Here is a 17736-nt window from a genome sequence, read left to right on the forward strand (position 1 = left end):
TATCAAAAAATTCTATTAAGCTGCTCACTTAATTCACAGTATCAAATTAAGTCAGCAAAATTGATATCATTTAATCTGCTCACAAAATTTGTCTAGCCACCAAGAAAATATTCTTTAACACTAAAAAAAGGATTAAAAACTGAAAGTACAAATTGTAATTCTAACTAATATCTGACTTTGTTTGTAAACACTTTGTCACTTGCAAAATACAGCTCAAATGCTCATTGTTAATAACTAAAGAGCAACAACTTAAAATGATATAATATTCTTTGTTAGTCAACAAAAATCTAGTTTAACACCTAGATAAACTATAACTTGATTACAAAATGACCCCGTTTCTGAGCTATCTGAGTCTAGATTATGCGTGATTGAAATGGTCGGATCTGTAGTTATTAGCGCATCACACGTTGTTATGTTACTTCCACATAACTCTTCCATGGCTGGTAGTTCTAAAGCAAAGAAAAAACTACCGGATTGTACTTGAGCAAAAAAAAGATTAATCAAAGGAGGGTTGTCAATTGCTTTGCTTTGCCTAGCTCATTATAATTGACAATTGCTTTGGCTAGCTCACTAAATTTACATAAAAGAATGATCCATGTGTGCATATCATTTAGCCCACTAAAAAAAGTACTAATACATACCAACAGAAAAATTTCAGATAAAAAAGTACTAATACGTACCAGTACCACAAAGTAGTTACTTTGAACTCACAGCAGTCGCAGCAGCAAAGAATTTCCAGTAGAATTGAATTTGGAGTAGATTGAAGGAACTAGCTAGAAAGAGGAAACAGATAAAATCAGTCATATTTGACATATCCCAATCAAAATACCAGTCATACAAACAAGATACTTTTTTTCATCTTGTAATTGATTTTTTCAACTAAATAATCAGATTCCCCCTGGAATTGAAGAAGTTAGAAAAGTTATTCCATTGCCTCTAATCCGGTTAATTCCAAGTCTGTTCGGCAGGAATAGCGACTCAATTCCATCCAATTCCTCTATTCCGGCTCAGCCGAACAGGCCCTTTAGGAATTGCCCATGGGCACAACTTTCATTTATTGAAAATAAATGCTCACTAGGCAGTAGCTACTATAAAGTCTACTTGATAAAAGAAAACCTACTATAAACTAAACTGGTGCTACTTAAATAAAAGAAAACCAAAATTAACTAAACTAAATCTGACATCTTCACATGTCATTTTAACAGCCCAATTCTCACGATTGCCAATCAATTTGAAACTGGTAAAAATACACCAGCTGCATTAAATGATAGGATTGATAAAATAAAATTGGTTTGGCAGCAATTTGCTTTAGAATTAGAAACCAAAACACTTGCACTCAAAATGCATTGAAATGGTGATTCTAGCTGCATAATACTTGTTACTTCAATAGCCCAACGAATAAAAAAGACCACATTAGAAATTAAGAAAAAAAATACTAAATGTGTTGGATAGGCAGCTCTCATATATTTTTGTTGTCAGCAAGAGAAAATAAAGATTTCCTCAGAATAGCGTATATTGCCAACAAAATTGGCTGTAATCACTGAGCTGCAAAACATAATTGAATATGGACCAACACTACTTTAGTAACAAAAAGTATACAGAGGATACCAGAAAATAGAAACACAAACAATTTAGACTTATCATAAAAATATGTCAAAAAGATGACAGTATTAGAACCAAAAATACTGAGATAATTAGGCAGCTCTCATATTTCTTGTTGTCAGCCAGAGAAAATGAATTATTCCTTCAGAATAGCGTATATTGTCAACAAATTTGGCTGTAATCACTGACCAGGAAAACATAATCTAATATTGACCAACACCACTTAATGACAAAAATAAAGATATACCTCGGAGGATACTCAAGATTATAAACAATGTCACTATTGGTAAAATATATTAGAACCAACAGTGAACAATATCATGGATGTGCCATCCAGAGAATTAATCCCAAGTAATCTTATTCTTCTGAAATCATCCACATTAACAAAAAATCAGATGAGAAATAGCTCTCATATCCTTTTCAGCAGAATAAATTTGATTGTTTAAGCTATAAAAATATATACAAATTCCACAGAACTAGATCAACGATACAACAATTCCAAACTTGCCAAGGAAAAGATAGCACCTATCAAAGGATTATTAGCACCACATCTAATTAATTAGGTAGCTGGAAAAAAAAGTAGAAGAAATAAACACAATATTTTCCTATACTATAGAAATTTTACACAAAGTAAAGCAATTCCCACACAAAACGTCAGAAATTTTACACTTCTTTCTCTTATTTTCCTATGCAAAACGTCAGAAAACTAATTCTTAGATAAATACCCGTAAATTCCCACAGATCATGATTTTTCTAACATGTGCCGATAAAATACATATATTAACACTATCATGAAGAAATTCTCAAATGTTCCGAACTGAATCTAGGTCCCGGAGAGGTCGAATGAAAAAATTATTCTGATTTGCTCTAAATTTTGGTTGCTCTAAAGATACCAAAAACTGAGAGAAAAGAATGTCTATAGCAAGGGAATAACCGTCGTTGAGCAGAAAGATGGACGATCCTTCTCCCCTGCTCACTCCTCATTCCGACCCAATCAGCGTCAGAATTCTTCGACACTGGTTGAACCGCTCGGAGGATCAAGGCTCTTTCCTACCCGCCGCCACCATTTCCGTTTATAGCAAGGGGTAACCGTCGTTGAGCAGAAAGATGGACGATCCTTCTCCCTCCTCACTCCTCATTCCGACCCAACCAGCGTCAGATTTCTTCGACACTGGTTGAACCGCTCGGAGGATCAAGGCTCTTTCCTAATCGCCGCCACCATTTCCGTTCATCTGTATTGTTGGTGATTAGGGTTTTTTAAGGCTGAGGCGGCTGCATAAGAGAGATTAAAGGGGCCGCATATGAGAGATTAAAGGATCTGGTCCAGATCCAAAATCCACCTAGAATGATACCGATCCGATCCGATCCCACCTAGTGGATCTGCATCATTAATACCGATCCACCTAGAAGTGGATCTGGACCATTGATACCGATCCATCTAACGGATCTGGATCATTGATACCGATCCACTTAGAAGTGGATCTGAACCATTGATACCGATCCACCTAGTGAATCTGGATCATTGATACCGATCCACTTAGAAGTGGATCTGGACCATTGATACGGATCCAACCAGTGGATCTGCACCATTGATACCGATCCACCGCGATTCTGTTGGCGAACGGCACCATTTTTTCTGTTAGGCTTTTTTTTTTTGGATCAGGAAAATGCCTCTCTTCCCTCTCAGGAAAATGCCTCTTCCATTTCGCAGCTGCCTTTCTTTCGCGATTGCCACGTCTTCTCCCGCTCTCAGCGTTTCTCTTCTTCGGTTTTCGTCGGTATTTCTTCTCTTGGCATTATCGATTTTACCTCTTATGCAACCTCAGGTGCGTAAATTTTGTTCCTCTTGAGGAGGAGATTCAACAGAATACAGTTTTGCTTCTAATAATTTATAATTTAAGATTTGGAGTGTTGGTCAATGCTGCATTCTATTTTTCATTGAGGAGTATTGTTGTGATTTTGATGTTATCAACTGGTATTTACCAGTAAGTAGGGTTTCATATTTGTGCCTTCAAAAAAATTTACAAAAGTATTCTTGAAGTTTAAAAAGTTATAAAATTTTACCCACCCCTGAAATTTTTTCTCCAAAATATGCTTCAATTTCTTTTTTTTTCTCAGGAAAAATTATAAAAATACTTAACATTCAAAATAATGACAAAATTATGCCTCGTCCACAATATTTGCCCCACCCTGTTATGCCCCTGTGGATGAGAACTACTTCTATAGTGCCCAATATTAATTCTGATAAATCAGAGGCATTGATATATAAACAAGATATTGAGGTCATTAGTTGCACTTTTGGCTTGGTTCCTGTTACATCTAATGTTCATCCATTATAAAAAAATTATGCGTTATTTGGCTCTCTTTTTTTAACAATCGAGCATGGCACAAAAACCTATTTAATCCCGTTCTTCCTTTAAATTATTTCCATTTTCTTTTTAATTTCAGTCCCAGAAGAAGGTTCAGGTTCCATAAAGAGCATCGATGGAAGGTTTCAATTGGAACCAAACAGGCTAAGCAAATCACTAGCAAAGAAGTCGTCATTTCAAATGATCTCATCCCACAAAAAATTTACTCTAGAAGAGATTTTTAAAGCCACTGACTATTTCTCAAAGAAGGCTCGGATCGGCGAAGGCGGTTGTAGTATGGTCTACAAGGGAGAACTTACTGATGGAACAGTTGTTGCTGTCAAGCGTGCCAAAAAGGTCTATCACTATAGTCTTGATCATTTGAATAAATATGAAGATGATGATATTGAGAACCAATTGCTAATTTAATTTTGTATGTTTTAAACTCCACCCTTTGTTTAGAATATGGGAGATGTACATTTGACTCAGGAGTCATTTCGAAGTGAAATTCAGACCTTTCAGCAAATAGCACATCTAAACTTAGTTGGTTTTTATGGCTACTTGGAGTATGATAATGAGCAAATCATTGTGGTTGAGTATGTACCAAATGGCAACCTTCGGCAACACCTTGACGGTAATTTCACTCGATCGGCATCACTGTTCATTTTTGTACTGATCAAATTTATCAAAAGATTAAGTTTAGCTTATATCTTAGTATACAATCCATATACAGGTGTTTTTGGGAAGATTTTGGATTTTGCGACCCGGTTAGACATCGCTATAGATGTTGCCCATGCGATTACCTACCTTCACACGTATTGCGGTACATCGATCTAAAACTCAAATATTTTTTGTTATTAATCACATTGCTTGGATAATTAGAATAATTTTTTTTGTATTTGACAAAACTAAAGCTAGTATACCTTCTTAACACTTTGTTTTCTTATAGATTGACCAATTATAGATTTTTGCAATGTCTTGGTGACTTTTTGTTTAGTCATCATTTTCAAACATGCATGTTCTGAATTTCTTTGTCTGAATGTAGATAAGCCGATAATTCACCGGGATATCAAATCCTCAAATATACTGCTGACAAACAGTCTCCATGCGAAAGTAACTGATTTTGGGTTCTCTCGGTTCGGCCCTACAGAGCATGGAGCAACTCATGTTCAAACCCGAGTTAAAGGCACCATAGGATATCTCGATCCTGAGTATTTTATGACAGCAATTTTAACCGATAAAAGCGACGTGTTTTCTTTTGGAGTACTGCTAGTGGAGATGATGACCGGACGACACCCCATGGAGCGGAGAAAGGGGAAGGAACGGATCACAGCCGAATGGGTTAGTCTGAATCAATTATGTGTATATATCTTGATTGGAATTTTTTTTATAAAAGGTTGATCATAAGATTGCAATTAGCAAAGAATTAATGCAATTTGATTGATTTCAGGCAATTGAGGAGTTTAAAGGAGGGAGAGCTGTTAAAACTTTGGACCCAAATTTGGAACCAAATTTACCAATTAATATAGCACTTGAACAGATCTATGAGTTAGCTGCTCAATGCCTTGCTCAAACAAGACAAATGCGACCCAAGATGAAAACATGCGCAGAGATGCTCTGGAGCATTAGAAAGGGCTATAATGATCTCTTGAATTCAGAAAAAAATCACCAAAATAAAGTATTGATCAGCGCAAAGGATCACCTTGAGGCGTATTAGAAAGGAGAGATTAATTGGTGTAGAATTATAAATGCAGACCTGTGAATTGATTTGTGTTGATAATGCATGTATATATATTTTTGTAAATTGCATTCTCATTTTTTTTTATCAAACTGTAAATGTAAAGTGTATAATTCTTTTTATTCTCATTTTTTTTTTATCAAACTGTAAAGTGTATAATTCTTTTTATTGTCAAGATATTGAGATCACACCAAGATATTGCTTTATTTATTTTTTTCATTTTGTAGTATTTTCTCTAACATTTTTCAGTTCACATATTAATATTTTTTTCAGTTTCAATTTAGTTTTTTCTTTTTTTCTTTCAGTTGTCATTTTATTAATAGAACTGACTGGAGTTTCGCTTTTCAGCTACCCTGATTTTGAAAAATAAATCGATATATAATTTTGTAGTTTCCCTGTTGTTTATGGACCACCTATGCTCTTATCTTAATCATAGAAATTTTTGTTAGAAGGTTAATTGGGGCGATTTTTTAAGGGATACGGAAAAAAGATTAAAAGAGGGGTCATTAATTATTATAATATAAGCTTTATCAGAAAAATTCAACTCTTTAAAAAATAATGTAATTTCAATTACAAAAATGTGTTTTTTCGGAATTAGGGTGTTCTTAAGCTCGCCAAGCTTCTTATGAGCTTAACACTAAAACCTATTGAATTGACTTCAAATAATGAATTCAAACTGTTGAAACTAATCCACTTTATGAGTTATGCCATGCAAATATTTAAAAAATTTGAATTAATTTTGTGTAAATTCAAGCTGTCAAGAAATTTTTTTACCGCTTTTATTTTATACTAAATTAATTCAATATTTTATAAATTTTGCATATAAACGTCTCACTCGTTAAGTAAATCAGTTTTAACAATTTGGATTCGTTATTTAAAGTCAATCTTACAGGGCATGTTCAGCACCCTTCCTTAAGGAATGTATGTTCGGTAAGGAGATAAGATTAAGAAAAAGGCTTAATGTAAATAAAATATACATTTTAGTAATCAAAGACCAATTTGTCCCTCATCTCTTCCTCTTCCTCCGATTTTTTACCTCTGATCTTTTCATCTAAAGAGATGATATTAATATCAAGTAAATTTTCATTAAATTTCATATAATCCAAGTAAAGAACTATTAAATCCATTATATCTCTTGTTCTTCCTCTGAACTTCTATAATTAAATAGCTATTTAATTGAAAATTTCCATTAAATTTTACAAAAAAAAAACCCAACATAATCCCAAGTAAGTAATTTTTTTCACTAAATCCATCCACTGGTACCGTGACCCCCTTAATACAGTTGAGGTACCATAGGTACCACTATTACAAGCATCTTAAGAAAACTGTAGAAATTTGAAACTCAAAACACGCATGCAATTTTCAATTTAGTAAATTACATTATGAAATTAAATCCTCCTAAATTTTGTTAATAAACCATTCACCATCCAATTCGCTCAGGATTCTGAATTGAGAGAGTGGGTTCAAAAAAAAAATCCGATTGCTCAACCCAAGCCAAGTTATCTAAAAGAAAAATGAAAATTCAAACTAGCGAACTAAAACTTTGAGATTTGGTAGAAAAGAACTCAATTGATTGAATTTCAGAAGAAAACTAAAATTGTTTGATATTACATAATAATCTTCGAAGTGGATCTCAATAGAGAGGTCATCTCAAAAGAAATTTGTCTGTAGTGTTAGATTTACGATTTGATTACCGGAGAACCGTCAATCAAGAATGGAAGGAGGGCATAGTTTTTTCTGAGACCGAATCGTCTGCCCCCCGGGGGGCAGGAATTTCCTGCCCCCAGAGTCTCTGCGGGTGGGACCCCATTTAAAAACAGTAACAAAAATTAAACCCTTAAACAGTAACGGTCCCACCCCGGTCCCACTGCGCAGAGACTCTGGGGGCAGGAAATTCCTGCCCCCCGGGGGCAGAGGATTTGATTTCGTTTTTTCTCCCATGCCTAGAGACATGGGTTGGCTGTAAAAGAAGAAAAAAATAAAATATTATAAAGGACAAAAGTGTTCTATGGAGGTCACCTTTATGAGGATATTATGGTATGTAAAAATCAGCTAAGGAACTCCTCAAGAGGTCAATTTGCTAAGGAGGGGTCAGATTCGCCTTAAGAATTTGATCTAAAGAGCTTTAATCCAGTCTAAGGAATTATTGTTCGGCTAGATTAAGAGAGATTAAAGCTTAAGGAGCTCTAAGGAGATGTCACCGAACATGTATATAGATTTTAGAATTAAGCTCACCAAATGATTTGGTATGCTTAAGAACACCCTAGTTCTACTCTATTTTAAAATAACTATATATAGCTAGTGCTTATAAGCTCATCAAGTCATTTGGTGAACTTAACTTTAAATTCTATCGGCATGATTCGTTGAAACCGTATATTTCACGAGTAATGCATATATATATGTGCAATTTTATAAAAATTTCAATTTAATTTTATTAACAGTAGACATATTCGATCTCCTTGTTATTGTGGTGGGCCGTCAAGTATAAATGTATAATTACATTCTACCAAACTTTCTCATACAAAGGGAGAGGAGTTCTTTTGAATCTTCATTTTGCGAACGCATTTGAAAGGCTCTTTGTTAACGCATTTGATCGGGAGTCAAAGTTGTATTGTTCTTAATGATCAATCGGATAGTTACTTATAGAAGAGGTCTATATCAACGGGACTGTGCTAAACTGCTCACCTGTTTTTTTTTTTTTTCATATTGATAGATCATGTTTTAATAATGCTAATCTGGTAGTTTTCATGATGGTGCCGTTCGGCAATAGTCTCCTTAAGCCTCTTTAAGGCTAAAGGAGCCTCCTTTAGCTTCCTTAGCCATTTAATCTTGCTGAACACCGGTTTCTTAGCTCGAATTAAAATAACCTTCTTTAGCCTCCTTTAGCCCGGATCTTAATCCTCTGCCCCTTCCTTTAGCTTCTTTTAGCTATCTTAATCATTTGCCTCTTCCTTTAGCTTACCGAACAATCCCTCCTTAGCACGAATTATTATTTAATCCACCATGTATTGCCGAACAGCCCCAGGTTTAGAACGAAAGGTGATTAGTTCACTATATTTTAATGACATTTAACGATTAGCTTTTTATTTTTCTTTAGTTTATTTTATTTATATATCATTATTTTGAATTATTCGTTGAAGTCCCTGAATTATTCAATGAAGACTCTGTCATATAGTATTATTACAAAAATATTATAACAATGCTCAAATAAAAAATTTGACTACTGTTAATAAAAGTATAAAAAGACAACATAAATAAAAGTATTGTATGATTCAGAGATTACATACCTAATTTTATGTAATTTTACAGTATTTTCAAAAATTTGAATTATTATTTAGTAATTCTAATTGAATTATCTTATAATAATAATAAATGTGGGGCTGTCAACAAAAATACTGCAGAGGCTCTGTTGTAATAATCATGAACTGTTATTAAATAGCATACTTTATATTTTTCTTTTTTCTACATTAAGTAATTATTAAACCAATTAAATAAGCACTTGATATAAATTAAAGAGCTCACTTTTATCTGGTCTCCACTCATTCCAGAAATTAAAAAAAAAAAATGTTTCGTTGCTGAGTTGTGGAAATACAGAAAGTTTGACTTGACCAGGGTCCTTTTCATTAAAATATTAATTGAGCTTTTCTCTTTTATTATAAAAAAGTACTTGTATTATCAGTTTTCCATTAAACAAGCCGCTGATTAATTTTATTAGTTGTATTCATGACGTGGGGAAAATAGAAATACATGACGTACTTCAATGGCAGTTGTAACTTTGGAATTGGGAGGAGATACATGGTAAAAATATTCACAACGCTATTTTGATTTCATGCAGTGCATAAGATATATACTTTTTTATTTTAACTATATTGTATTTGTATTGCATGAAGCTAAAACAATAACGGCCATTTTTATTAATAACCCAAAAAAAATAATTATTTACCAAAATATCCACAATTTTTGAGAAATTTCAAATCTAACCAAACCGCCAGGATCCCTGACGGTCCAGTTCTATAGCCAATCGCCAGAGACACTGGCGGTCCACTAGCTGTCCTACAAAACCAGCATTTTCTCTCTCCAGCACACACTGCAAAGAAGGAGAAAGAGAGAGCGCAGGCGATTGTTTGGGCGATTTTCTAGGCGACTAAATCTACAGGTAATTTTTTTTTTCATTTCTTTGTAATTATTTTATAATTAGTCTATGTTTACTGTACAATTAGTCTATGTTTGTGGTTCTGTTGAACATGATGGACAATAGCGAAAGAGGTACTCATGCTGCCAAATGTCACTGTAATGCAATACTTCTTTTGAAAAGAATTGGTGTCAAATATCCCATTGAAAATCCACACCTTTCAGACGATGACTTTGTTGAAAATCCATATGGATATGGTCTGAAAAAAAAAATTCATGAAGACCCTCCAACCCCAGACTTTGTTCCATGTACTTATACTAGTAAGGCGAGCACATCGTCGGGTGTCACCAATCAGAAGCCGGCGGCTAAGAATACTGCTGTTAAGAATCCGGCTGCTAAGAAGTCAGTTGGTAAGAAGCCGACTGCTAAGAAATAGGATTTTAAATTCGTCAATTTAGTTTTTCCGTTGTAAGATGTTTCTTAATGTATTTTATCATCTTGTCAGACAATTTATCATTTATCTCCGAATTAATTATTGAATATGCTAGATAATATAACTGTAGTTCTAAAGTAGTCTAACATAGTCTAACAAGTAAAGTTCACGAATACAATTAAAGTTCAATGATACAACTGAAGTTCACCAATATTCATAACTTAGTTCAAACCAAACAGAATAAGTTCACCCAAGCAAAATAATAAGTTCATCTTTCACGACGTCAGAATAAACCCAATAGACGAGAAGATTTTCTGGTGCCAGCTGCAGGTGCGGCAGTACTTGTAGACCCTTGGCTACTAGATGATTGGGTCGCAAGAGGTGGTTGTTTTCTACCAGTTGCTTCAGCAACAACTCTCGCATTTTCTCTTTCATTGTGTTCGTTTATGGCATCTGAACATAACAACATAATTCAGTTATTAATATAATAAAATCATAAATTAATTCTGAAAGTACAATAAGACATGTAAACAATTAACAAACACATACCTTTGCAAATTCTCTACTCATCTCTTCCACCCTTCTCGGCTTCTTCTTTTTGCAATTACGTCTGAATGTTTCTAAGACCCATGTATCGTGTCCGGTTGCCTTGCTAAGGTTCTCCGCAACGTGTTGCATACACAACCTGTGTACACACTCGCCAGTATGTGTTGACCAACCGTATTCTTCACGATCAAAAACATATTTTATTCCTTTGTGCTGGTATGATATTACAGAGAAAAACTTTGTTGGCCCAACCACCCGTATTCTTAAAAACTGCATAAAGAATCCCCAGTTCTCACCATCCTCTTTCTGAACAATTGCAAAGGCCAAAGGCAACAACTGGTTCTCAGCATCATATGCACATGCTATCAGTAGCCTCCCCTCGTAATGGCCAGACATGAAGCATGCATCAATGCTGATAACGGGTCTGATGAATGGCACAGCTTGGATACAAGGACCAAAAGCCCATGCTATGCCCTTGAATTGTTGAACTCCCTCTATTAGTACTCCATTACTGTCATAAATGGGGCCATGCCACCGCTGAAATACAGTGCCAAGATTTGTACTTGCCATGGCCTGGAGCAATGGTGCTAGATAGTTGTATGAATCATTCCAACTACCGAATATTCTGCAAATCGCAAGTTCACGACCTCTCCACAACCTGTTATATTTTGGGATTACATGTATGTATTTGTGTCTGACGGCCATAGCCATCGCCTTGATATTCATCGATGGGTCCAACTTAATGTCTGCCTCAATTGCATCGGCAATTAGTGATGCTGTTAGATTTGAATGGTCTGTCCTTGTGGACGCAGACTTGCATGTATGAGGTGGTTCACACTTTTTAATTATCCATGCTTCCCCCGAACCCGCAGGGGTTGCATAAAGGCGAAACTCGCAACGAGGGACATTTTTGCATATCACAACCAATCTTTTTGATTCCCTTCTTTGTAATATACATTCCCAGTTGCCGTGAACGTGAGTCTCATGGATTTTCTTTACAAGTTCATCTATGTTGGTATAAAGTTGCCCTGGGGCAAGTTCACGATTGTATACAACACGAGGACCAAAGAAACTAATGTCAGCCTCTTCAAAAGCTGTGGTATCGTTGAATGTGGTGACCGGATGCCTATTCCCCCGACCTCTGATTGGGAATTTTTCTTCCCTGGACAAACCTGGTACATTTGCATCACCATCTGATAAGTCATCAGATTCCCAAATTCCTTGGTATTCATCTCCAGTTTCCATTTCTCTTTCCGGTATGGCATCAATAGCATCAACATCAATATTAGTATTATTTCGATTAACGGATAACTGTACCGGTACTGACTCTGGTATAGCTGGAAATGTAGGAATTATGGGTGTCTGTCTGGGTGGTGGTGGTGGTGGTACAACTTTAGTAAACTCAAGGGAGTTATGGTACCCCGGGTTGTCATAACAGGGACTGTGGTACCCCTGGTTGTCATGAGGGGAGTGGTGGTACCCCTGGCTGTCATGAGGGGAGTGGTGGTATCCCTGGCTGTCATAAGACGAATTGTCATAACCTGAAGGTCCAGCAGGGGGAGCCCTAGAAGGTCCAGCCCAGCCGCACTAAAAGGTCTAGCCCCGGCCTGGGGAACCCTCCTGGAATATAAGTCTATCATCGCGACCCCCCTAGACTCAAATTGTTGGTACACAGCCTTCCACAACTCCTCATCTGTTATAGGAAAACTCACAAAGTAAGGTCTACCCCCCCCCCCAGCCCGTTGTGTGTCAATTTGGGTAGCCAATTCTAAGTCATACCGGTTGGGGTTTACACCAGTCTTTTCGTATACTAGTTGCTTAAGTTCAATAAATGTGGTTCTTTCATTAACCTGCAAGCCGAATGAGGCATCTTTCGAGTAATACACGCCCTCTACACCCTTAGTTAGCTTACCGCCCACGTACAGTGCAACCAGCATTTTTTCCTTAACAAACTATATTTAAAAAAAAATTCATAAGAATTACAGTATAATAGATTCATTCTTTTTTTCAATTTAAAAGTTAATTATAATATTAATTAAAGACTAATTTATAATATTTACAGACTGCGGGTATAATAATTATTAATTAAAAATTAAACAGAAAATAATTAAATAAAAAATAAAATACCTGTGGCAATCGCCTCTAAATCACCTAAAATCGCTTCAAAATCGCTCTCTCTTTCTTCTATGTGGTTTAACAAATGAATACAGTGTGTGCTGGAGAGAGAAAGCGTGTAAGACAGCTAGTGGACCGCCAGGGATACCAGCGGTCTGGTCCCTAGCGGACCGCTAGTGTCTCTGGCGGTTGGCTATAGAACTGGACCGCCAGGAATCCTGGCGGTTTGGTTAGATTTGAAATTTCTCAAAAATTGTGGATATTTTGGTAAATAATTATTTTTTTTGGGTTATTAATAAAAATGGCCGGTCTTTCTTGTGCTTTACCTCCTTTCCCCCGAGGGTTTCATTTGTATCGAGAATTATTATTAAATATAATTCTTGAAAAAAACAAATAATTGTTGCAGCTAACACTTTGTTGGCAAAAGAATATTCGAACTGCCATAATTTTTATTTTTCTTGTGTTTCTTCTTGGTTAAATATTCTAAAACTTTCTGATCCAACCGCTGTTGCTTCAATTCAAATCATTGGACATAAGATTGATATAGTTCATAGCATAAAAGAAGGATATTATAATTTGTATGGGAAGGATCAGTCAACAAGGCAATAGAGTTCCTTTTCTCTTTTCATTGGTGTACCCTTAAACCCAAGTTAATATGATTATATGAGTCAAGGCCATTTAATAGCTGGTTATGGATAAAGATTTTAGCAGAGTAGTTTTCACTTTATGCAGCGCTAACACTATAGAATCAAAGCAGAGCTACATATGATTCGGGTCATCGTGTGCTGCATAGGGCCAGGAGTGCTCTGTTAAAATCATTACCCGCTGGGTACAGGAGGTGAGAACTAAGCCCAAACAAAACAATGTATTTTTTTTTTCGTACACAATGACAAAACAATGTATTCAAAACTTATATTACACAACTAAAAGCTTCGTCTAATTCAAGAAAACCCGGTGTAGGCTTGTATGCTTTGGAAAATAGGCTAAAGGTATCATGGGTCCCGGGTGGCAGCTGTTGGCATATTAAGAAGCGGGGAATATCACATAAGCATTAATGAGTAAACCAAGTTCACAGAATATTTTATATCCTCTCTCCTCCTCCAGGAACTGGTCAAACGCTCTAAAGCCTCACGTTGGCCCCACAGCTGTCCATTGGTGTCCACTTTTTCTTCACACAAGTCATATTATGGCGTTTGACTCAATCAAGAACCATCCGATCAGTACACACACGGATCTTAATGTAATCTAAGGGCAGAGAGAGCACTGTGGATGCAGACGTTCTCTCCACTTCCGCCGCTTATCAGCCTTTAAAAACTTCTAGATTAGGTTCATACATTAATAATTCTATCCAAGATTTTAAAAAGTAACTCATCAACTATCAAATAATAACATTTTCCTATGTAAGAACTTCCAATTGAACCAATAATTTCCAAGACAAATATACATTAAAATTAATGGTACCCTCGAGTCAGTATTTTTGTGATGTTTTGTATGATTAAGAGATGAGAAGCAACACGATGAAAATGCCATGTGCGTTTGACCTGCTTCGCTCCAGAAATAGACTTTTCTCTGGTTTTGCCCTTGCTTAATATGTAAAAAATGCAAATTATTTATATTTTAAGATGTCAACACATGCTATTGCTTGTGCTATCAAGACACTCAAATTAAGATAGGAAAAAGATAAATGCATTTTACCATGTCAGTATTTGCTAAATTTTCTTTCGAATCTAACAGCTACAGAATATATTTAAAAATGAAATAATACCTTAAAGAAAATTTAAAAGTTGTACAATTGTCATTTAAATATGAAGTTTTTGCCTGTTCCAGAATGTCAACAGATGATATCCACGCAATTACACACTGATTCAGATTAGTTTTATACAAAGGTTGGAATTTTTCAAATTAAAAAAATAATAAAATGTAGCTTGCATGTATCCATATGCTTGACCCTGAGAGAGGAGAGAAACAGAGAGAGAAAGAGGAGGAAGAAAAGGAAAAAGAAAGAGAGAGAGAGAGAGAGGGTTTCTCTCTTTCAATCAACTACCAGTAATTAAATTTCCTCATGAAAAACTTGTGGAGGAGCCAGAGCATGGGTTCTGCCAGGATGAACGACACCAGTCAGACATCATACTACTCAACAAAAAGTTCAGATTTCTCTAATTTGTCATCGCCTTCTGTCACCACCAATTTTCCGGAGTCGAGCCACAGACGAAAGAAAAACATGTCAGATATCATTTGGGGCTGTCTCGGTTTGGAGTCGAATATTGACCAAGATACTAATATCAATATGTTTTCTGCTAGTAAATGATCTTTCTTTCCTTTTTTTCACAAATTAGTTATGTTCTAAGGCTATGCTGAAATAATTTGACAGTGGATCTCAAATTAATTAAAGTTCTTTTTTTTTTTAATTTTTTATGCGCAATCTGCAGCGAGCACAAACTCGACGGATATGAGGATTCTTCTGAAAAAGAAAATGTCGCTGCAAGTGATATCTGGAAATGTCAAATTTACATGGGATGATATTCTGAAAGCCACCAAATGTTTTTCATCGAGATTGATAATCGGCGAAGGTGGTTTCAGTGTTGTCTACAAAGGTAAGCTTGTGAACGGCAAAGAGGTCGCAGTTAAGCGTGCTAAAAAGGTAAATCCAATCAATCATCTAATTATGTAAATAAATATTCATCTCTGATTATTTGATCTTTTAGCTTTACTGTAATGTATATCTTGTAACTGGTACCAGTAACTCTCAGTTTCAATTGAAACTGGTGGGATATTCCCCCCTCTTATAAAAAAAAAACAATCCGACTCTGATTTATTTCTTTTTGAAGGTTAATACATTTTAGAGGTCCTGTTTTTTAAATTACTAATTGACCTGAAACATCTTAAGACGAGAGAAAATCAGAGCTATGTTATGTACCTTTCAACAGCACTAATTTCATATTTGACTTCTGAATTTTACATAATAGGCCCTCAAGTTTCATGTGGTTCCATTCTGGTCCCCAGAAGCATAAGAGTGTATAATAATTAACAACATTAAACGTGTAGTATCAGTTGCATAATCTGATTTAAAGTTTCAATTTTAATTTCAGGATGTTGGTGATGAGCAATTTATGAACGAATCTTTTCGGACTGAGATTGAAACTCTTCAGGCGATAAACCACATGAATTTGGTGGGGTTTTATGGTTATTTGTTATTTGAAGATGAGAAGATAATTGTGGTTGAGTGTGTACCTAATGGCAATCTTCGCGAGCACCTCGAATGTACATATTTCTTGCCATTCTTGTTTCTTTCTTTGTTCACTTATTTATTTGTGTATTTGAGATATTTTTTAGACACAAAGCACTCAAACAAGTCACAACCTGAGGTTTCAAACAAAATCTTATTCTATTAAAAAAAATAGCTTGTGATGTTTTCTTTTTCATGCTATGTTGAATGATTCTCATACTTATTTGAGCCTACAAAAAATGAGATTTTATCTTACCAAAATTTTAATTTGATACAGATTAGTAATGTGCTACTTCTTCATTATAATACACAGGTAAAAATGGAAAGGTGCTTGAGTTTGCTAATCGCTTGGACATCATGATTGATGTTGCTCATGCTATTAATTATCTCCATACTTACTGCGGTACATCTCAAACTCAGATCATTTTTCTAAATTCATTAGGTTCTCTAATAATCAATCATGTACTTTGGCACTATAATGCATCCACATAAATTGGACAGTAAATGTCATTTCTTTATATTATCATTTTTTTTTTGTTTCAGATAAGCCATTGATTCACCGGGATATAAAGTCATCAAACATTCTTCTGACAAGCACACTACATGGTAAGGTTGCTGATTTTGGATTAGCAAAACTTGCTTCTACAGATGCCAATTGCACTGTTGTTCAAACTGTCGCGAAAGGTACTCCTGGTTATATCGATCCAGAGTATTTTAGAACAAACCAACTGACAAGTAAGAGCGATGTCTATTCTTTTGGAGTAGTTTTAGTAGAGATCATAACCGGCAAACGTCCCATTGAACGTACCAGCAAACAAACAACAGTTAAATGGGTTAGTTTTCTCTCATCCTAGTCCATCTTTAAAATTTAAATAAATAAAGATAAATGGAAAGAAAAAAGAGTATTTACGAACAACATTTTGATGATAATAATGTAGGCAATGACAGAGGTTCACCATGGAAATGCAATAAACACACTCGATCCTAAACTGGAACCGAATGAAGCAATCACCGTAGCAATCAAAGATATTTATATATTGGCATCTCGTTGCTTGCTTGTTGATAGAAGGCAAAGACCTACAATGGAGGAATGCAGTAGATTTCTTTGGAACGTAAGGAAAAAATATAATGACCTGATAAAAAAAGGAGTCAAATGACAATTGATTTCACACAAGTTGTACAAAGGTGTGGCAGAACATATGTTTTAGTTCAATTCTTTATGGTTTGGTTTTATTTGATAGCTTTAGTTCAATTCTTTTTTCTTTTTCTTTTTTGTTTTATATGACTACATTATGACTGTAAGTTTTGGTACCGCAACGTTCTACTTGTACTGCTCTCTTGAAAAATTTTAGATACTGGGTGCAACGGATTTAATGGAATAGTATATTGCAAGTAATCTAAGTATTGCTTGATAACAGAAGCAAGCTTAGTTTCAGTTTTTTTGGTTAAACAGAATTATGTTTTCTTTTAAAACTAAAACGATGCATTCATGTTTAGCACAAATCTACAAAATTTTCATTTTTAAGTTTATCAAGTCTCATCATGGAGCTACCGATTTTTTTTTTTTGAAGGTCAGAGATACCAAAACTTTAAAAT

The 17736-nt window shown here is 35.2% G+C and overlaps 2 protein-coding genes and 2 non-coding genes across 4 annotated transcripts; 2 read left to right on the forward strand and 2 right to left on the reverse strand.

Annotated features, from left to right (window-relative positions):
- Nucleotides 1–1454: 1454 nt before the first annotated feature.
- On the reverse strand, nt 1455–1547 carry LOC144567886 (small nucleolar RNA U54). The gene has a single exon (XR_013515535.1). It is a non-coding gene; the product is annotated as a small nucleolar RNA U54 (small nucleolar RNA).
- Nucleotides 1548–1700: 153 nt separating this feature from the next.
- On the reverse strand, nt 1701–1793 carry LOC144567887 (small nucleolar RNA U54). Its single transcript, XR_013515536.1, has one exon. It is a non-coding gene; the product is annotated as a small nucleolar RNA U54 (small nucleolar RNA).
- Nucleotides 1794–3256: 1463 nt separating this feature from the next.
- LOC144567530 (calmodulin-binding receptor-like cytoplasmic kinase 2) lies at nt 3257–5996 on the forward strand. The gene is made up of 6 exons (XM_078317694.1): nt 3257–3428; nt 4051–4307; nt 4413–4584; nt 4684–4773; nt 4996–5291; nt 5401–5996. The coding sequence occupies exons 2-6, from the start codon at nt 4152–4154 to the stop codon at nt 5665–5667; spliced, it is 981 nt and encodes a 326-aa protein (XP_078173820.1). The 5' UTR covers nt 3257–3428; nt 4051–4151; the 3' UTR covers nt 5668–5996.
- Nucleotides 5997–14839: 8843 nt separating this feature from the next.
- Nucleotides 14840–17591, forward strand: LOC144567472 (calmodulin-binding receptor-like cytoplasmic kinase 2). The gene is made up of 6 exons (XM_078317617.1): nt 14840–15214; nt 15344–15555; nt 16004–16175; nt 16454–16543; nt 16684–16973; nt 17079–17591. Exons 1-6 carry the CDS (start codon nt 14977–14979, stop codon nt 17295–17297), a joined length of 1221 nt encoding a protein of 406 aa, XP_078173743.1. The 5' UTR covers nt 14840–14976; the 3' UTR covers nt 17298–17591.
- Nucleotides 17592–17736: the final 145 nt, after the last annotated feature.

The sequence above is a fragment of the Carex rostrata genome, chromosome 16 (assembly GCF_964058835.1).
Source record: "Carex rostrata chromosome 16, lpCarRost1.2, whole genome shotgun sequence".
Classification (NCBI taxonomy): Eukaryota; Viridiplantae; Streptophyta; class Magnoliopsida; order Poales; family Cyperaceae; genus Carex; species Carex rostrata.